Source organism: Struthio camelus, chromosome 17 (genome assembly GCF_040807025.1).
Source record: "Struthio camelus isolate bStrCam1 chromosome 17, bStrCam1.hap1, whole genome shotgun sequence".
In the NCBI taxonomy this organism is placed as follows: domain Eukaryota; kingdom Metazoa; phylum Chordata; class Aves; order Struthioniformes; family Struthionidae; genus Struthio; species Struthio camelus.
Window position 1 is genome coordinate 13,984,677 of NC_090958.1, and position 19,168 is coordinate 14,003,844.

Sequence of the window (19,168 nt, forward strand, 5' to 3'; positions counted from 1 at the left end):
TATAATGGATGGATCTCCTTCAGCAAATGTCAAAAGATCTTTTCTTTCTCCACAGAACACAGAAAAGCAAGGATTTGGAACATTTAAGTGTCTCTAAGGGTTGCAGCTATAGCATCTGTCACCCGGCAAAGCACGGAACATATTTGCTAGTGCCGTGGATCTTGAATCCCCATGAACTTTCAGAAAAGTTTGGCTGCAGATCATCCTCAATCCTGCTGTGGGGGGGGGGGGGGGGGGAGGAGGGAAAAAAAAAATTTGCTTGTGCTATCATAAAAAGCTGGAATTTAGTTATGGAGTGTGGTTGTAGTATCTCCTTTGGTAGAAGAACTATTTTAGAGTTTGCTTCAAGCCAATGCTGTGACTGACAAATGGATTCTGTGAAAATGAACAGCTGGAAATAATCCTTAGAAAGAGATGTCTTGGTGTTCCAAACGGCATGAAACAGGCACTGAATCACAGGAACTAAGTGCAACAAATACACAGTATCTTGCAGAGTAATGTCTGATGATAAAAGCACCAACGCTAGCAGCGCTATTCTGGAGGTGTGATGTGCACCACCATAATCTGAGACAAAAGGTGACTGGGCTGAAAGGCAGAGGGTATGTTTATAAACAAAGTAAAACACTGATACGGAGTTACGGTGTGGAATGGATCATTGATTAAATGGATGAGCAATTTGCTATAGTGTGTTCAGCGTGCTGCAGGGATATAACGGATGGCTTTGTAAAGTGGTTTGGAATGGCCAATTACACGGTTAAACCATGCAGATGTTTGCAGCCTTATGAGCTGTCAGAGGAGAGCACGCTTTTAGTTATATCTGTCAGAAGGAAAATCTTTCTGTACAGCCTTTTTTTTTTCCCCCTCCACTAACTTAAAACAAGGAATGGCTTCACATTAAACCTATACACCCTGTTATCTCTTCAGCATCATCCAAAGTGGTTTATCTCATATTCAAAAATGTAGAAAGAACTAATACAACAGCTTACATTACTCGGTTGCCCTGTTTAGCTTTTCTTGAAACTCTGTTTTGCTCCCATGCACTGAAGCACTGCCTTTCATTCCAAATTTCAGTCATTAATTTAACTAAACAGAAAAAATGTTATTCCTGCTCCTCAGTAGAGAACAAACAGACCGTTTCATTATTCTACTGAGTGAAGACTGAGCTTTGAGGGACGAAGGAAATGAGTAAAATGAAATAAGGAATGGAGTAAAAAGCTAAGAAATATTGCTAATTATGTTGTACTTGCTTTGTCCATGGATGGTTATGATAGCTATCACTTCTGGTTCACTACCTTCTGAAGTGTACACTTTATAAAAATGATACAGATTTTTCCAACTCATTGGGCTATTTCAGAGCAAGCAGTGAGAAAGCATTCAGGAAGATTTGGACTTGGCAATTTAATCGAGATTTAAGTTAATGAAACTTTGTCTTTTCAGGACAAACATGATTCAAAAGTGAATAAGCTGTGGAAGCACAGTGATATTGCTAAGCCTGGTACCTTTGCTTCTAGACTAAAACCATTACTGGAACAGAGGTACAGAAATGTGCTTTGCATTTCTTCCTCTGTTACAATTCCTCTTAGTCTTAGTGCAAGACTAAGGTCTACGAAAATAGTATTATACTTTACTTTAACCCTAGTAATCCAAGAGCCATGTAATTTATGTGATCAAACAGCTGCCTATGAGAGACTTAACTAGGGAAGAGTCCCCTTTTTGCGTAATGAAATGTGCACGCTGGTAACAGGCAGTCACACTAGACATCCTTTCTCACAGTAACAGCTACGCAACTCTTCCCACATCAGTGAGACTTTGAAGGGGTAAGGCAGCAAGAGAAAAGCCATTTATTTCCTAATAAGAGTAACTGATTGCATAAGAGAGGAATTAAGAATTTACATGCAGCGGGAATAAGTGAGAGAAAGATTTCAAATGGTCCATAACTCAGAAACGTAATCATGTGCCTCTTTGAGCACGTGAGCAATTCCATTAAACTAATCTGCTTTAATTGCATTAAGCTCAAAGAGAGACTACTCATATACTTAAACACAACCATATAATTAATTACACCTCTAATCGAGGACCCAGTCAAGAAGGATGGATAGTGTAAACAAATGGGGTGTATGCACATTTATATGTTTCAAGGTATTTGCTTCAGCATTCTGTAAAGACAAAAGACGTTCAAACAAGCTTTTTTTAGTGGAAAAGCTGTTCCCAGGATGCAAAACATTCTCAGAAATCAGCATCTGAATTAATATACAAAATTATTTTGCTGAGCCAATAGCTTCTTATCTAATAAAAATATAATCAGTCACAACTGTCACAGCTCATGTGCTATATATTTGCTTTCAATATGCCTCGGAACACAAGGCAAAAACATATGTTCTCAAGTAAATTCAAATAATAAATGGGAGCTGTTAATAACTGCTTGCTCAGTTCCTACCAATAAACTGTTTGTAAAGAACTGAAGTTTCAAATGCTAAAAAGTGACCATTTTCACACCCAGTGAAAACCTGCATCTACCATATGTTTTACTATCCAGACTGTCACAGGAGTCTATTATTCATTAATTAACATCTCTGACCATATACTGATTAATTCATGAAATTAATTTGAAGAAATAATTGGTTGGGCCTTAAACTATTTTTTGTCTGTAGTTCATGTATTGTATCCATATAACCTTTACTCTTCTATGCTTCTGCAGTTTATCCAATATTTTATTTTGGGAGTATTATTATTTAGTCCAAAAAAAAAAAACCCACACCTGTATCTCTAAAACGAGAATAAAATGATCAGCAAGATGCTGTCTGATATCTTCATTGTGACAAGCAGCATCTGAACCTGAAAGGTCAATCAGCCCATAACGTACTGCTCCTCATTCTGGGGGGAATGTGAACTGGCTAGAACGTGAATTAATACATTTTATGATTTTTAAAAAAGAATTTTTTTTTTAAACGCCCTTTTCTAATTTTGCTTTCAAACACGAAGTGCAAGCTTTTGTGAAATAAACGCAATCGAAAAATAATATAACAATACAATAAATAAAGTCAAATGGTGCTGAGAAAATTCAGCTTGAAACAAATGTATGACGTCTGACTAAAGCCGTTTCTGAGGCGTTTTACTTCCAGGAGGCCTTCTAAAACTCCCTGGCCAGCGCACGCACCCGATGGCAGTAGCACTCAGCGCTAAGCGCTGGCTTACTCTGGTACATATTTTGCAGTCACATTTGAGTCAGCATGCCGAGAGGACCTGTTGCCATATGGAAAATCAGGAACGATTACTGTAAATAATTACATCAGTTTATTGCTGTCTGTTGCCAAGAGAAACAAGCCCTTGTTGGTAATAGCCACTTGCGTTGCCAAGTAACTTAATCTTTAGGGAAACTAAATACACGCCAGGCCTACCACTCCTCCTAACAATAAATATCTTTTCTAACTGATATCATCCTGGCTCAGAACCGCATCTTTTTGTGGCAATCTCCTAAGTTAATCTCTGCTCAGTTATGAGCCTGACACCAAAAGGCCTCAGAGGTGAGCGTTATCTCCCCTAGCTTTAGACAGGGACAGAGCAGATACCTCAGCACCAGCTAGGCAGTCTGGGCCTCCTTATAGTCACTGGGGAGAAATCAGCGCTTTCCAGGCAAGCGTCTAAACCAGATGAGGTAAATTGCAGGGTCGAAGCCCCCCTTGGTCCACGGACGAGGGAGCAGCAGAGCGGGAGGTGCTGCCCTGCGGCAGCCGGGGGAGCGAGGCGGCTGCGGCTGCCTCGCCGGGCTGCTCGTGGAAGGGGAAGCCAGCGCTTCGCCGTCTGATTAAACTTTTCCTCTGGCAGCAAAGCCTGGCCTGGCAAGGGGTGAGGCTGGTGGTGAGCCCACTCTATGAAACCGGTAGGCTCAGATTTTCAGGCGGGAGTATCTACAACTGCTGTTCCTATTTGAACTCGGCTGCAGGCGTGGAGGCCTCTTAGTCGGGTGCCTAAATGCAGATACAAACGTTGGCCTGAGTTACCAAGGAAAAGCGAGCTGGCCTTGCCGGTTCTGTTACCCTTCTTCCACAAGCGCTTCAGTCATTGCGCAGTCAGTTTTGCTACGCCTTTCGGGTTGTTATCGTTCATAAACTGAGAAACCCTGCTGTTTAAGTATCATCATCCAAATTGTTCCAGACAACAACTTGGTGTTTTTCATTGTGCTTTCCACTTACATTTCAGCCCAGCTTGAAAATACAGCACTGAAATCCCCCCCCCTTTTTTTTTTCCCCCCTCTCAAGTTTATTGGATTGAGAAGACTTCCCCTCCCTAGCTCCTTGCCTTGGGGCTCTCATTCCCTTTATAGTCTTTTGCTTTCTGCAACCATGAATATAGGCCTAAAAAAATCCCCTTCTGCCCTGCGTGCCATTTTACTGCAGCAAAAAACCTGCAACGTAGTTACAAAGCGCTTTCTTGTCTCACCAAAACCACGTTGTGCCGTTTTTATTTAGATGTGCTTCTCGCAAGTGTTTATAATAAATTCTTCCTAATATATTCCAGTTCCCCCCAAGCTAACGTCACATGAACTGCCCTACGTAGACGGATGCCTGACAGGCCCTTTATTTAGGGCTCATACTACACAAAGCATTTTACAGTCTTCAGTGATTTCTCCCCGAACCAAATTGAGCTTGTTGAGCCAAAAACTGCCTTGTAGTCCTTGCTGAGGGTGACTTGACGAAAACTGCAGAGCTTGCCGCGTTTGTGCGGTTTCTGTGCGCTCTGTGGCACGGTTTCATCCTGCTGGGCTCATCCACTCTCACGTGTTAACACGCTCTAATCACATCTAGGATTCTTTAGTGGTTGGCGGCATTTACTTTTCACTGTGAATAACATTTCCCGTACAGCTGTCGGAACAGAACCCTCTCTTGTTTCTTTCTCGTCTTTTTTGGAAAAGTGTACTGCGGACAGAATGATATAGCAGTTTATACTAGACGTATAAACTTCTCAACTGTATAAGGAATACTGATGACAAGAAAACGAAATCCAGTTTTACAAAGGCTTTATTTTTCTCTTTTTTCCAACAGTAGGGCCCGTTACTTTCTCTGTGACATCCTCTGTAGATGAAACTAATTTACCATGCTTCAGTGCTATGTTGAATCAGGGTATAAATACTTTCTAAAATCTGATTTGGACAGCTATTTATCCCCTCCTCATTTCAAATTTCTTCCGAGGATGCCAGTTCTGTAATAATATCCACAAAAAAGAGCTATTGTTTATCTTCTATTTACCTTTAATTATGTTTAATTGAATAAATTTAATTCTATGAGTACAGCTGCTCTACCAAAGCATATTTCTGCTTAACCAATAATTTCATGATTGAATGCTTTCAGCTATATCTTCCCATTACTTACTACTTCTCTCCATTACCTTGCTTCTGTTAGGTCAAATCCTAAAACTCGATTTTAAAAAAAATGCTTGGAACATCTTTTGGTCCAGGGTGTCTACAAAAATCACATTTTCAATATAGCGCTCCACCACTCCAAATCTAGAGCTGATATTACTTAGACCAAGAACATTTACTCCTGATAAAATGCACTACTTCTTATTCTTATATCAACTACTCATAAATTTTCTTACTATATATACATATGTGGCTTTATTAATGTATATAATCTATATATCAGCATGCAGGGTATAGTGTGTACTGAATCAAGTGTTCTTTAGAATACAAGTAATGAAATGTCTAAGTACATAGAGCTATCCGTGTAGCTCTTCTTCTATTTATGGAGGTTGTTCCTTTGTTTTCATAACTCTTATTAGAATATACAAATTGGCATTGACAATATACAGTTATCTGCCTCCTAAGGTTTAATATTTCTTCTGTATTTCTGAAGGTCACAGGGACTCGGCCAAACCTGAATCAACAGTCATTTTAATTCTCAGTGTTTTCATTTCACTATAAAGTAATTATCTTATAGATTTTTGTGTAAACTTATTTGATGTTTTTCTTTTCCTGCTGGATAAATAAACAATAACTAAACTAACTTCAATTAGAAAAGTGTCACCAATATTGAAAACTTAATAGCATTTTAAAAATTATATAAGTAATCCAAGCATAAAAATCATTCTTTATGTCACCATTTCAGGGCAGTGACACCAAATCCTTATCACACAATAGCCTGTGACTCAGGAACATAAAACACAAATCATCATCACATTTTTTTCTAAGTTATATATTACTTGAGTTATATACAGCATCCTTTTTATATTTGGATTAAAGCACCTTTAGAAGATACAAGATACAAAATGCAATATTCAGCATTTTACTTTAAACTCAGTATATTATCTTCTCCGTTACATATATACAATTCTATGGATTTTAGAAATCAGAACTGTCCTTGTGTGTTTCAGCTACAGCTACGTGCCCGCTGTACGTTTCCCCTCTCACCTTTCTGGCATAGTATTTTAAACGTGATATGCACTCAGAGACGCCACCATCCCAAGAGGCTCAAAGCACCATGATACAAAGAAACACTTGAATTTAAGCATGTTTTTAAATCGAGCATAAGTCTGTGTGCTTTCCAGTATCAGGAGGGTCTTAAAGATAAGTATATGCCTAAATATTATGCTGACTTGGAGCTAGAAACAAGGTTTACCCTCTGAAGGCGTGGAACTGCTGTAGTACCCTAGTACAGACTGATGATACTTTGAAAGATTTAACTTTGAATATAGCAGGAAGAGGAACCTCTCCATTAATAAAAAGGGAAATTGTGAATCAGTGAAGACAAGAGCCTGTAATAAGCAGGAAAACACCTTAGCTCATGCCGAACCACAGGCTTCATCCTCTGCAGCATTCAGCTTTCATAAAAATATAGGTTCATTGGCTGCATTCAAGAGAATAATATGCTGCCTGTAACGTTATGCGTTTTCTTCTAAAGGGGAATCATATGGGGTAAGTTCTGAGATCAGTCCATGATACCTGCCTCTATGACAAGACATTGTTGGTTTTGAGATTATTAACTTGTTACAGTACAATTTGAATGAGAAAAACTTACTTGAATGCATTGGCATCTCCATGGACTTTATAGTTGTCTGCACTGATTCTTGAGATAACTCTTGTCACAGCAATAAGAATACCAATATTGACCTGAAGAAGAAGGAAAAAGACTTGGTCAGGAAAATAAGTACTGTGCAAGTGAGAGATTGTTTGACCTCAGTGTTGCTGGATTTCCCTCTCCCCTGCACTGTGTAGTTCTTGCAACAGTTAAGAAGTACTCAGGATCCTTATTCTACAAATAAATGTCATAATAATCTACCACCAACTGGCAAATTAGACAAGAACTTCAATGAACAGTTTATGTGTGTGTGTGTGTGTGTGTGTGTGCGCGCACGCATGTGCGTGCGTGCTCCTTTGTGCTTATACATGCACATACTTCAGAAAGCACCTTTCTCACTAGACTTTATGGTATACAATTCTGGTTCCTTCCCAAACTCTGCTTGCAACTTAAGGACGAAATATATTTTAAACTAGCAATAAGGCAAACATGTTAGGCTTAAACTCCGTTCTTCAAAAGCCATACTCTTTTTTTGATGTCAGGCCTGACAAAAACATCCATAAAATGAAAAGAATTCCCACCAGAGATCTAGGAAAGCTTGAAAAGACTAACGCTAAAAAGATGTAACAAAAGAAAGTTTGCTCTGAAGTCACAGGTGAAGAAAGAAAGGAATCTTTACCATCTAAAGGAGACGTGGCAAAGACAGTCTTGTTGTGAAAAGACCTTGGATTTAAAGAAAAAAGAAAAGAGAGAGGGAGAGAATGTGAAGGTGAAAGATATATTTCCCCCCTTCCTATCCAAAGTTACATATCAGCTGCAAAGCAGGATATTTAGTGTGAAATTAAGAGCCAGAAAATAACAAACCTATCTTTAATTAGAGAACAAAAAGAAAGAGAAAAATTCAGAATGGTACTATTACATACTATTACATAACTATATGATTGTTGACTGAAGTAGCAAACAGTGAACATAAACAAGTTACACTTTCTGTTCTCTTTCTCTCTTCTCCTCCTCCTCCTCCAAACTCTCCAGTCATTGCTGCTGCATGTCCACCAAGCAACCATCCTCACCACTCCAACTTTCCATGGGACTTTCGCAGGAAAGGCCTATCTGTACCCCTCATTTCTTTCTCTGCGTATTATCTTTCAGCAGCCTCATTTAGTTTTTATCCAGAATACCAGTCTCCCCTTCCGACATTTCCTTGTGAATGTCTCACTAAGAGTTCAAGTCCAGCATGGCACAGTCATGCCATGATCTCTTTGTTCGATAACTGCAGACAACAGCACACTACTGCCAGCCTCACAAGCACTTAACCCTAGGACTTTCTTCCATTCTTAACTCTTCAGACACTACTAGATTTTGCTTTCTGTATAGCATTTTTAAAATATGGAGCTTATGTATAAATAATGTATTTTAAAATACTCACACAAAATTTCCGGTGTAGGCAAGCAAAAGAATGTCTTACCAATGTCAATGAAACATAAGGATAAGTGCCAATAAAGGAATATTCAGAATTGTACAGATTCTCACTCAGACTGGACATGAAGCCTATGATCTAGTCAGCAGAACAATATAAGCAAGCTAGCCTCAAAGGAGACAGAAAATAGGTGGGTTTCCACTACTCTCCAGCATTTCTAGCTGAATTTTAATTTCATGATTATATATATAAGAAATGAAATTGGAAATCAATTTTTTTGATATTTTGGATTGTCTAAAATGGAGGTTTATGAGTACTCTGAGATCCTCCTCTTGTCCAGTCAGTGTGATTACATCCCTTTTGGGAAGCATCAGTAACATATTTATCAGATGAGAAGGACACACTGTGATCTGGCTGCAAATAAAAAACAAGGTACTTGTAAAATTAGCAATGAACCATTACATTCAAGTCCCAAAGTTTTATGTTTAAATTTGCTGAACCACTTGAAAATTTTTGTTTAAGTATTTTGAGAAATTAGAGTAATCTCATCCAGCCTAAATAAACAGATTAGCTATGGATGTCTTCCTTTGTTAGTATCTCAGTAAGCAAAGCAGGGAGGTATTTCCACTGTCATTATAAAAGGGAAACCAAAATACAGCCGCTGAATTGTTACTTTAGTGATTTTTTTTTTGGCATCTGACATAAATACTGTGCCAATGATTTGAAAAGGGGAATGCTTAGTTGATGAAACACTCGTTGTATTTTAACCTATATCACAACATTCAATCTAGGAGGATAAACATTTAGATAAGAGAACTGTATATAGCTCCTATTTCTTACTTTTCTGAAAATCCAGATTGCCCAGCAGTTGCAGTTATTTTGCCTTGAAATTACACACAAACTTAGAATGTATTTGCTTGCAGGCACTGACCACATCTACTTTTCAAAAAAACACAGCTAATAACAATAGCGCCTGTGTCCTAATGCACAGGACTCGGTTCAAGTCTGCTGGTCCAACCCCAGGCACTCGCCACTCTTTGTGAAATGCGCAAGAGCTGCCAGTTCTCGTTATTGCAGGCGTCATCCCAAGCCCACCAGAACCCATGGAAAGATCCCAGCAACTCAATCAGCTCTGGCTCATACTAGCAACAGTTTTACCTGACTAAAAATTGTCAGATCAGGACTAGAGTTTAATGGGTAAAAAAAAGACCTCTTCCATTATCTTTTCTCATCAACATTCCTTCAGGCCAGCTTTTTGGACACGGAAGAACACAAAGTGCATGAGCCAAATCTTGTTTTCTTAATCATACAATCCTACTTACAGGAACAGACATGAAAAGGAGAACATGGTCTGACCTACAAGAACTATCTGCAGTTGTAGCACTTAATGCTGCACCCCTTTGCCAACAAGCCCAGCAGGATTTTGTGAAGGTCTAGCTGCAAGAGCAGAACAAATGCAGCAATCAAGTCAGTGGGAGTTTTGTCACAGAAGACAGAGGAGCAGAAATGCAGTTTTAACTCCATGTCAAGGTGTCTAGCTTTTCAAAGGGCTGCTATGCTGTTTTACAGAGTTTTACATAGCTGGAATAGAAATACAGTGAGACAAATTCTTTCTTTCACTTTGATTTCTTTGCAGGGGTTTCATTCAGATTTCCTCTAGGTCTCATGAGATGTTGCTTTTTTAACACAGTGCAGAAATCCCTTGAGTAAAACCCTCTGATCTGGTGTGTTGTGTCCTAGCCAGGAAAAGGTTTGGCAGCACAGAGGAACTAAAAAAATGGGTAAAGCCTAACACCTTAATTAAATCCATTGACCAGCTTTCCTTAAAACCACAAACTATTTTAGACTCCACTTAGTTTCAGGCAACAGTACAGAGAGTTATAACTGATTCTTCCAATCCGAGCTGTAACATAACTCTCTGATGGTGTCATTTAATTTGATTCTTATCACAACATCATTAGTAGCACACTAACACTGCAAGTTATTGCAGCTGCAGCCCTTTGCTAGGTCACATCAGTAATCATTACTGGGTAGTATGTATTTCCATGCAAAGCTAATCAGTTAAGTTAGATTGAGGTTCAAAACTAGGGGACTGATTTCAGAAAGCCTCTTGGCTAAACTAGACTAACTAGAGAAATAACAGACTAAATTAAGTTATTTTGGATTTCTGGGTACATTACTTAGTATTAACACATGTAGTGTTACACCAGTCTGAGCTGAATGTCAGAGTAAACCATTGAGACTGGAAAGGAAATGCACAAGAAAAATACTAAATAAAAGGTGAAAGAGATCTCAGATTTCTCCTTTTTCCTAACACTAATCTTTCATTTTTAATTTCTTACAATCTGTTCATTTGTTCTAAATAATGTTGCATGCTTTCCTGTGAGTTAAGTAAGAAGAAATTTAAAGTAGTAAAAGAATAATTTTTCTAATAGGAAAAAATGAGAAGCTTAGCTCCTGTGATCTATTAATCTATGCTCTAGTCCACCACAGCACTTAAGTATGTACTCAATTTCAAAAGCTCTGAAAAAATCCTATGTTTCAGGGCCTGTGAACATCATGGGTCCAATTCAGTCACCTTTTCTTATGATGAGGGATATCTAATAAGGGACAGAAGCTGTCACCTTTAATCAGTGGACCTACTTGCAGAGTAAGATGCTATTCAACATGTGAAAATGAGCCTAATTCTACACTGTTACTCATAAAGGTATAAATAAATACCATGAAGCCAAAAGAACTTACTAAATCGTATGTGATCGGCAGGTATAAGGGAAGAGCATCTATTTCTGTATGGTTAATATACCAGCTGCAGACAGTGATGGCAATCTCTGCCTGGGACCCAAGTTCCCAGGAGTGTCACTTGAAGACTTTGAATACAAAGCTGATGACCCCACAGCATCAAAATGTGTTAGCAATATGCTACGGAAATCGTTCAGCTCCACAAAATTGCAGTTTAGTAGAAAAACTTGTAAAAAAATCACGAAAATAACTATTTACAGGGAAAACAACAGGAAAAACTTGCCACTACAGCCCAGTATTTTGCCACACACACTCAATTGGTTCACAGTCTCTAGCATACCCACTGCTCCATATACACAGGAGAATTTCCTTAATTTTGCCATATCTATGGAAACACACCAAGGCAGCAGATGGCTAACAACAAACAAAGCCTTCTGTCAGAAGTTTTTACTATCTTGTTCCAAAAATTCAGGTGCTTTGTCTAAGTTTTTCCTTTGAAGACGTGTTTTCCCAGGCCAACTTCAACTGAGATTAATTTGGTTTTCAAATTAATTGCAACAATTTTCTTGCAAAGTTGCCTTAAGAGGACATCGTCGAGGTTTGAGTGTTGGTCTTTTTGTGGGGGGGCCGGGAAGGGGGGGTGAGGAAGTAATCTTTAAACCTTAAGAAGCAGCTAGAAGCCAAAATACCTACATTTAGAGAGAACTTTCTTTCCTCACGTCCCTTGACTTGAACCCCAAGAAAAGCATTCTTTGATATGGGAATCCATATAGGGCTGGGATGTTCTGTGAATTACTCCCTGGAAAAGTATGTTTGAGGTTTTTTTTTTTTCCCTCCAGTCACACTCCTGCCACATCATCCTGTTTTAAGGCTCCATGATGTCTATATTGACTGTGAGGCTGTGGCAGGACAAAAGGAGAATGTGTCTGCCTCGGCTCTGGGGAGTGGGAGTTGAAAAGAGCAATCCCCCTGTTTTCTTCCCAGCACAATCCTTTTTCTTGGCAAGGAGAAATTATGGATGAAAGTAGTCAAAAACTGCTTTTAAGACATATTTTCAAAGCAGACCATTAGTTCATGCAACTAGTGGCTAATATGCTATTTAGAGAACTCAGGCACACATGCACACACAAAATAGTGTTTAGCCTTGTTATTTCCCTATAGGCACTAACACATTTTTCAGCTAGCATATTCAATGCCCAGAGAGAATAATTTGTCAACCAGCTTGCTGCTATTTTGGGCAGAGCTGGGTTTAGACTATTTAACAGATTGCTCTATGTGGATCAAGCTTGTGAGCTCATTCTTTCTCTTTCTCAAAATATTTGTATCCCTACAAGAATATAACTTGAGCTGTACAGATATATATTATAAGTGATTGCCAGACAGTTAAACCCTTACTTTTATGGCAAGCAGCTATGCATGCAAACTGTTGAAGTCTGTGCTCACTCAGGCGAGTGAGTGCTTTACTATCTGGCATGTTTTGATTAATACCATCTTTGGACAGGAGCTGGGAAAGATTTGATTTTACTGGTTGCATCTCATTTCCTCTGTTGTGGCTAAACAATGGCCAAAGAGCAAGTGCTGATGTGAGAAGAAGACATTTGAATATTACATTATTTTAATTGTTCTCCAATCATTGATACCTACATATCTTTGAATATTGAATTACATACAGAAGGTCAAAGGTACAGACAAGCAAGAAATTAGATTTGCTGGAGCAAAGTCCAGAGCTGTTGAATCAACTCTAACCCAGAGATCAACATTTTTTATTTATACCTATAGTCTTGCACATAGGTAAAAGAAATTCTACCCTAACCACATATGGATTTTCCAGTGCTGCTATTAATCATTTGATGAAAATGAACCTTTTGTGCCACATCAATATACCAACTTTTTCTTTTTTCTTTTTTCTTTTTTAACATTGGCATAGCAAACTGTTTCAGAGCTTGTAGCCTGGAAGAGATGCTGGGCTGCCTATGAGCATGCCTATGCTGATTTAGCTATCTTCAAGGCCAATATTAGGGTATCCACTCAGCTGCAGCTTAAAAACACCTGTGATCACAAAGATCAGCCAAACAGCCATCTCCTGCTTGCCAAACAGTTACGGAAATATGCTGTAGTAAACACTGATGGCCTAGTGGCACTGCCTATATGTAGAGCTTTCCTTCCTTTCATTGGCTTGTGGAGCCAGTCCTTTTGAGCAGGATCTGGGGGGGGTTCTCTGTGTGGAGAATGCTGGGGATGTCTCTGTGCTTGCCATGGAAATGCTGGCCTTCCCAGGGAAGTGAAAGGCAGAGTCATTGGCTTCCTTCTGATGCTCCTCCAAGCAAGTAATCAGGATCTCATTTTGACCTTCACCTCCTTAACTGGTACAATAGGCACAGACTTTGGTCTAGATTTGGGCTCATGTCTTTAAAATCTAAGTAAAGCTTTACAGGAAGTATGATTTCACTAATCAACGGATCTATTTCATGTTGATACTGATACTCTGACATACAGTCCACAGCAAAAATCATAAATAACCTGATCAATTACAGTATTGGAAATAGTGCTGTAGAGGAATAATCTCCCACTTAATCCCTGCAAACAACCCTGCCTCCTTAAGTAATCAAAGCGATTAAGCAACAAGTCACTGTAATTTAATGCGCAGGCATAATTAAACTGCTGTAGAACATTTATGTGTCAGTATCTGAGTCATGAACCTGCACCCTCCTCTGGAAAGACTGCATTCATTATAAGTGACACAAGTGTCTGAGGCAGCCACCTGAACCCAAGCAAAGTCACCTCAGCAGCCTTGCTGCCACCAGCTCTTCGTACTGCAGTACCTGCTCTTCAATTGCAAAGTGAAGGAAGAGCAGGAACTCCTCACCACGTACAGCTGCAGGGAAGCAGGGCAGATGTGCAGGCGGCCTGCTGCCTTCCCTGCAGCTCACTCGAGGGGGTGGGACTCATGCAGCTATTTTAACCCATTCTTGCTATCTGCTGGCAAATTCTGTTGACTGCCATCTTGATTGAGAGCACTCAGCTTTCATTTAGAAAAGTTAGCTCTCTACAGGTTAAAGCTTCAAATACCAGTGGGATGGAATTAGCCTTTCAGCTTTTAATGGTGTATACAAAAAACAAGACAACAACAGAATTTGTTCTTGCTGGGTCTCTTTCTCAGAACCATTAAAACCCCCAAGATTAGTCAGTTCTGCATAGTTATTAATGATCCCAATAGGCTTGTTCAGAAAAGGATTGTACCAGAATTTTAGGTTGTACTTTTCTCTTGGCTTAGTGAAATGAATACTATGCCCAGACGAATACACAATCACGTAAAACAAACTGGAACATAAATAAAATAATTCATTCATCTCTGTAGTTCAATCAGTTTCAATGGCCTGGCACAAAAATTGACATGAGACCATAAAGTAAGTTCTGTTGTGTGGTTGACAGAGATGTGCGACAAGAAAACAGCAACAGCAATAGGTTTACCTACCAAAATTACCAACAATGCTGGTGCCACAAAAGCCCAGATTGCTCCATTCTCTAGTGAAAGCCAGCAGCTGCAGAGAAAAAGCAGAATGATTTTAGATGAAACACAGTATTTAATTAGTAATGTTCTTAAATAAAAAAAGAGAGTAAAAGAGAGTGCAAAAAGACTGATGAATTTTAAAAGCAAGAGGCTCAATAGAGCACCAGCAAGGACTTCCTCTTTCCCTACGTACTCAAGGACTCTGAGGCAGGATCTCTGATTTGTATCTTGAAGAGAGCCAGTGTAGCTATCTGCCTCGACATACCTTGACATGGTATTAAGGACGGAAAGAGAGGAAGAAAGGAAATGTATCATTTGTTATTTGTTGCTCCTCTATACTGTACAATGGGCCTTCATTTGATTGCTGTGAGCATTGTCATTGTAGCAAGTGGATAATTTAAGACTTTTCTTCCTTCCTTCCAGCTTGTCTAGCTGGGAAACATGATGTAAACTTCATACTTCTTTCTTACATCAGTGACTATAAATGCTAGTTTACCACACAGAAAAAACAACTGTTGTTCCAAATCTTTTGCTTAAACTATGGTAGGACTGATCACTACGGTATTCTCAGATAATTTTTTTTTGTCACTTTGGACTGGAATTTTTTAACAATATCAATTCTAAATCTTCAGATGTTTCAGTGAAGTTCTTTATAAAAGTATAAGTATCTTTAATCAAAGATTATTCTCGTCTCATTAGCTATGGTCCAGGCTCTGCTTTACTCTGCATGTTCGGTAAGCAGAGTGCTCACATTCGTGGTCACTGGAGGAGCCCTTATGCCTCTGTAGCCAAAGGGAAAAAACAGACCGAACATCTCAGGAGCTTATAGTCTATAAATACAGATGTAGCCTCAGCAGAAAAAAGCAAACCTGAGGCATCTAGAGCTAAGAATATGCCTAGCTATGCGGGCACAATGCTGCTGTTTTATGCAGCCTATCTCCCTACTCATCAGCGAGGTGGTGCTGAACTATGGCCCTATTAAAAGATCTGCAAGAGTTGTCCTGCCCACCACGTTTTTCATTCTTATTGTAACCGGAGTGAAGACATTTTCATACTCACTTGTTACTTTCTCCATAGCTGTCTATGGCTGATGCTGCAGAAATTATGCAAATCACCAGTGGGCAGCCTGCAAAAAGTCAAAGTTGGTGGCAATATTAGTAAACCATGCAAGTTGCAAGTTCAGCTACATTGCACTTGGACAACAGAACAGCTCAAAGTTATTTTAGAATTAGGTCTAACTCAGAGTCCTTCTGCAGCTGTGTAATATAACATGTTTTAATCAATTAGCTAATCAGTGACTTTTCAATAAAACAATAATTTAACAGTTAAACTGAATTAGTCCTAATTTCATTGAGAATCCATTTTTTTAACCCCCTTTTTTAATAGAATTTCTAACTCTTGCTTTTCAAGAAGTGATACTCTGTGGTGCAATATCAGGCTCATTAATTTTAACCACTCTCCCCAAGTAAGTGCACTTAGTTCAAGAACTAAACAACAATCTAGGAAACAGAGCTGAGTTTCTCATGTGGGTGCATGACTAGCAGGCGAGAAGTCAGAACTGGTGACATTTACTTGTCTAGAGCATTGCAAGCAGTAGTGAAAGACAGTTATGAATAGACTGAAGCAAATTAAGATCCCACTCAGTTGCCCAAAGAAGATTTATTTTAATATAAAAATGTAATAGCCCTGCAAGATTTCTGCATTTAAAGTAGACTACATTTCCAGATGGGCTTTGGCAGTGCCACTGGGCTGCATCCTGGGAGGTGCAAGAACGCTTTTTGGGATTACATAAGAAATACACAAAGTCAGACAATTACGGTCCTGCTGTGAGTGGTAGCTGCATGTCTCTGGCCCGTAGCACTGTGATACCCTGTTGTGCCACTTTAGCACAGCTTTCCAAGCCAGGAGCTGGAAAAGAAGCAAGGTTTTTGTTGCCAGCACTTCTGAACATAGTAAAACCTCATCTCTTTAAATATTAAATGATTGCCTGTTAATCCGTGTATGATTTAATAAAATCTGAAGGTTTGGGTTCTTATCATCTTATGGAATTTAATAACCAGGCCCCAGGCAGAGTATTATATATAATAGCTTAAAATAAAGTACCAATTTTCTTTTAAATTCTACTGTTTTTTGCATGAAGTTTTTACACAATCCTCTAATATATAATTTCTGCTAACTTTTACCAGCTTCATCCTCAGAAAAGTCTATAAAATTCACCTGTAATGGCAGGACTATAGTTTTTGGAAAAAGTATTTTGATTCTTTTATGATTGTGACTAGAAACAGCTTATATTTAGAAATGAGAAGGATGCTCAATAGTTAAGCGGCATCTGCAGGTGTTGTTTAGGTCTTAGATTTTGAAATTTATTCAGCAGGTTGAGGTTTAACATCCTATGAACTTGGCTCTGCTCTCCCATGCTTGTCTAACTCAGCATAAATAAGCCTTAGAAATGTTATTTGTGTAAGACCTAAGCAAAGGCAACATTTTAGTTTTCCTGTCACTTATATGTGTTAAGAAAGGACAATCATGTGAACAAAATCAAGAATGACTCTATTCAACAGAGCAATTAAGCACAGACATAAGCTCATCTGCTGAAACTCACACTGCCATCAATATGTGAACTACCTAGACTAGAAGTCACTCAGGTATGTCTGCATATTTCCAACCAGATCGTCAGTTAATGAGGAGACATAATTTTGCTGATTGGTACTATTTGTCTTCTGATGCAAGTTCGCCTCCCGCAGCAAACAAGCTCTACCTAAATGACTGCCGCAGAAGCAAAAATACCTGTGCCTAACTCACTCTCATACTTCTCGTCTGCCTTTCTTTTTTTTCCCTCACATCAAATGCTGGATATGCAAAGGATTTGGCATGACTCTTTATCAATTTTAAACAGCAGTGAAGAAGAAAATTAAATAGAGAGTTCCTTGGGAAGATAATAAAACTTACGCAGATGAAACGTAGTGCAGTCATCTGTATAAAAAGAGCTGTTAAGTTAGGGAAAGTAAAATGGTCTGCAGTGTACAGTGCAGTGTTTGTCTTTGCTTTGCATTAACAGGATATTAAAAGGTAGATGTTAATGCAAGCAGCAACAAGATTTTGTTACAGTGAAAAAGGATTCTTTCTCCTCTAAGAAACAATCATTCAGTAAATTTCATAAAGGTTGAAGAAACATATTTAGCCTCAGGGCATCATAAGATTTGATCTGGAACAAAAAAATTCATATGGATAATATATTATACACAAAAGTAAATGGGCTTGCTTAATCCTTTGTCAGTAACAGTTGCATAAGAGCTGCAAAGTTTAGTCTACATCCATAATAGGTAATCTTAATCTTGTGCTGGCACTATTTATCATCCATGAAAGAAATACGATTATGGTTTTTTACTGTATCTGAATGTTTTCTCAGTTAGCAGATGTTACAAATATGCTCACCAACTCTACCCCAAATCGCCAAATTTATGATGCAATAGACTGTACTTTCCAGAGCACAGCATCAGATGAAAATGTTCTCATACAGCATTCTGGCAGGTGAGCTATGGCACGGCGACATCTGTGTCCCTGTAGTACCCACGCAATACAGCATCACATTCGAATAGGGTAAATCATCCCACAGCGAGCGCTGTGCTGCGGCGGCTAGAGTTCCTCTGGCCCCCAAGCCAGCTAGTTTAAAGCTACTTCCAGAATCCTACATTGAAATAAAGCCTGCAGAGTAGGCATAAACTCTGAATACTTGGGCACAAGAAGCCCAATAGCACAATCTTTGCTCAGACAGGAGCCCAAACAGAGGCACTAGGGTAGAAACTAAAATGAATATCAGACAGATTATCAGTATCCCTCCACTTCTTCACCATTAAACTTTACACCTCATCCATTTGCTTTACATTTCTCAGGCACTGATGATAAATAAAATGGAAAATACCTGTAAATCTATATGCTGTATTCTGAAAGCTTCTGTGTCTTCTATATGTAGCAAGAAACTGAAAGGCTATGGAAACACTATAGCATACAATTTGAAGCAAACAATTTTAAGATATTAATTCTAAAAGGCTAAATATGTCCTTTATAGAAAAAGGTGAAGCATTAGACACATATTTTTCTCTCTAAAACTTGAAACTATCAGTTTGACGTGATGGGAAAAAGTATATTCTCTCATTTCTTTTGTAGAAGTTAATTTCACATGATTTTCTTTTTTTCTACTGGTTTATACCACATCCATGGAAAAGTCTGGGACTGCATCAAGCAACAGCAAGTAAGGTAGTTTAGATCTTTTGACAGCTCAGAATGAAATCTCCAATCTAAGCATATATAGCTAAAGGAAAGGAAATTGTATGAAATAGGAAAACAGGTTAAGGCCAAAATGTTACAGCAAAATCTCCAGTATCACAAACTAGCAGTAGCATCCTACAAATAGGTGGGTGGGAAGAGTTTTGATACATTAATCTGTGTGTGTTACGCTGAATCACCAAGGCAACAAAGTATTTTTTT

The 19,168-nt window shown here is 38.8% G+C and overlaps 2 protein-coding genes across 4 annotated transcripts in view; one reads left to right on the forward strand and one right to left on the reverse strand.

Moving 5' to 3' along the window:
* Positions 1-3,093, forward strand: part of LOC138061431 (uncharacterized) — a 345,010-nt gene extending 341,917 nt beyond the window's left edge. For all 3 annotated transcript variants that reach the window (XR_011135176.1, XR_011135177.1, XR_011135178.1), the window contains one exon: positions 56-3,093. The gene's annotated coding sequence lies outside the window, so the exon portion shown is untranslated. The remainder of the gene's footprint in view (positions 1-55) is intronic.
* ADGRD1 (adhesion G protein-coupled receptor D1) overlaps positions 1-19,168 on the reverse strand; it is a 171,162-nt gene that overhangs the window by 24,895 nt on the left and 127,099 nt on the right. The window contains exons 22-24 of the mRNA XM_009666669.2: positions 15,740-15,806; positions 14,645-14,711; positions 7,014-7,105 (exon numbers count right to left, since the gene is read on the reverse strand). Of these exons, the coding sequence (XP_009664964.1) occupies positions 7,014-7,105; positions 14,645-14,711; positions 15,740-15,806 (226 nt within the window). The remainder of the gene's footprint in view (positions 1-7,013; positions 7,106-14,644; positions 14,712-15,739; positions 15,807-19,168) is intronic.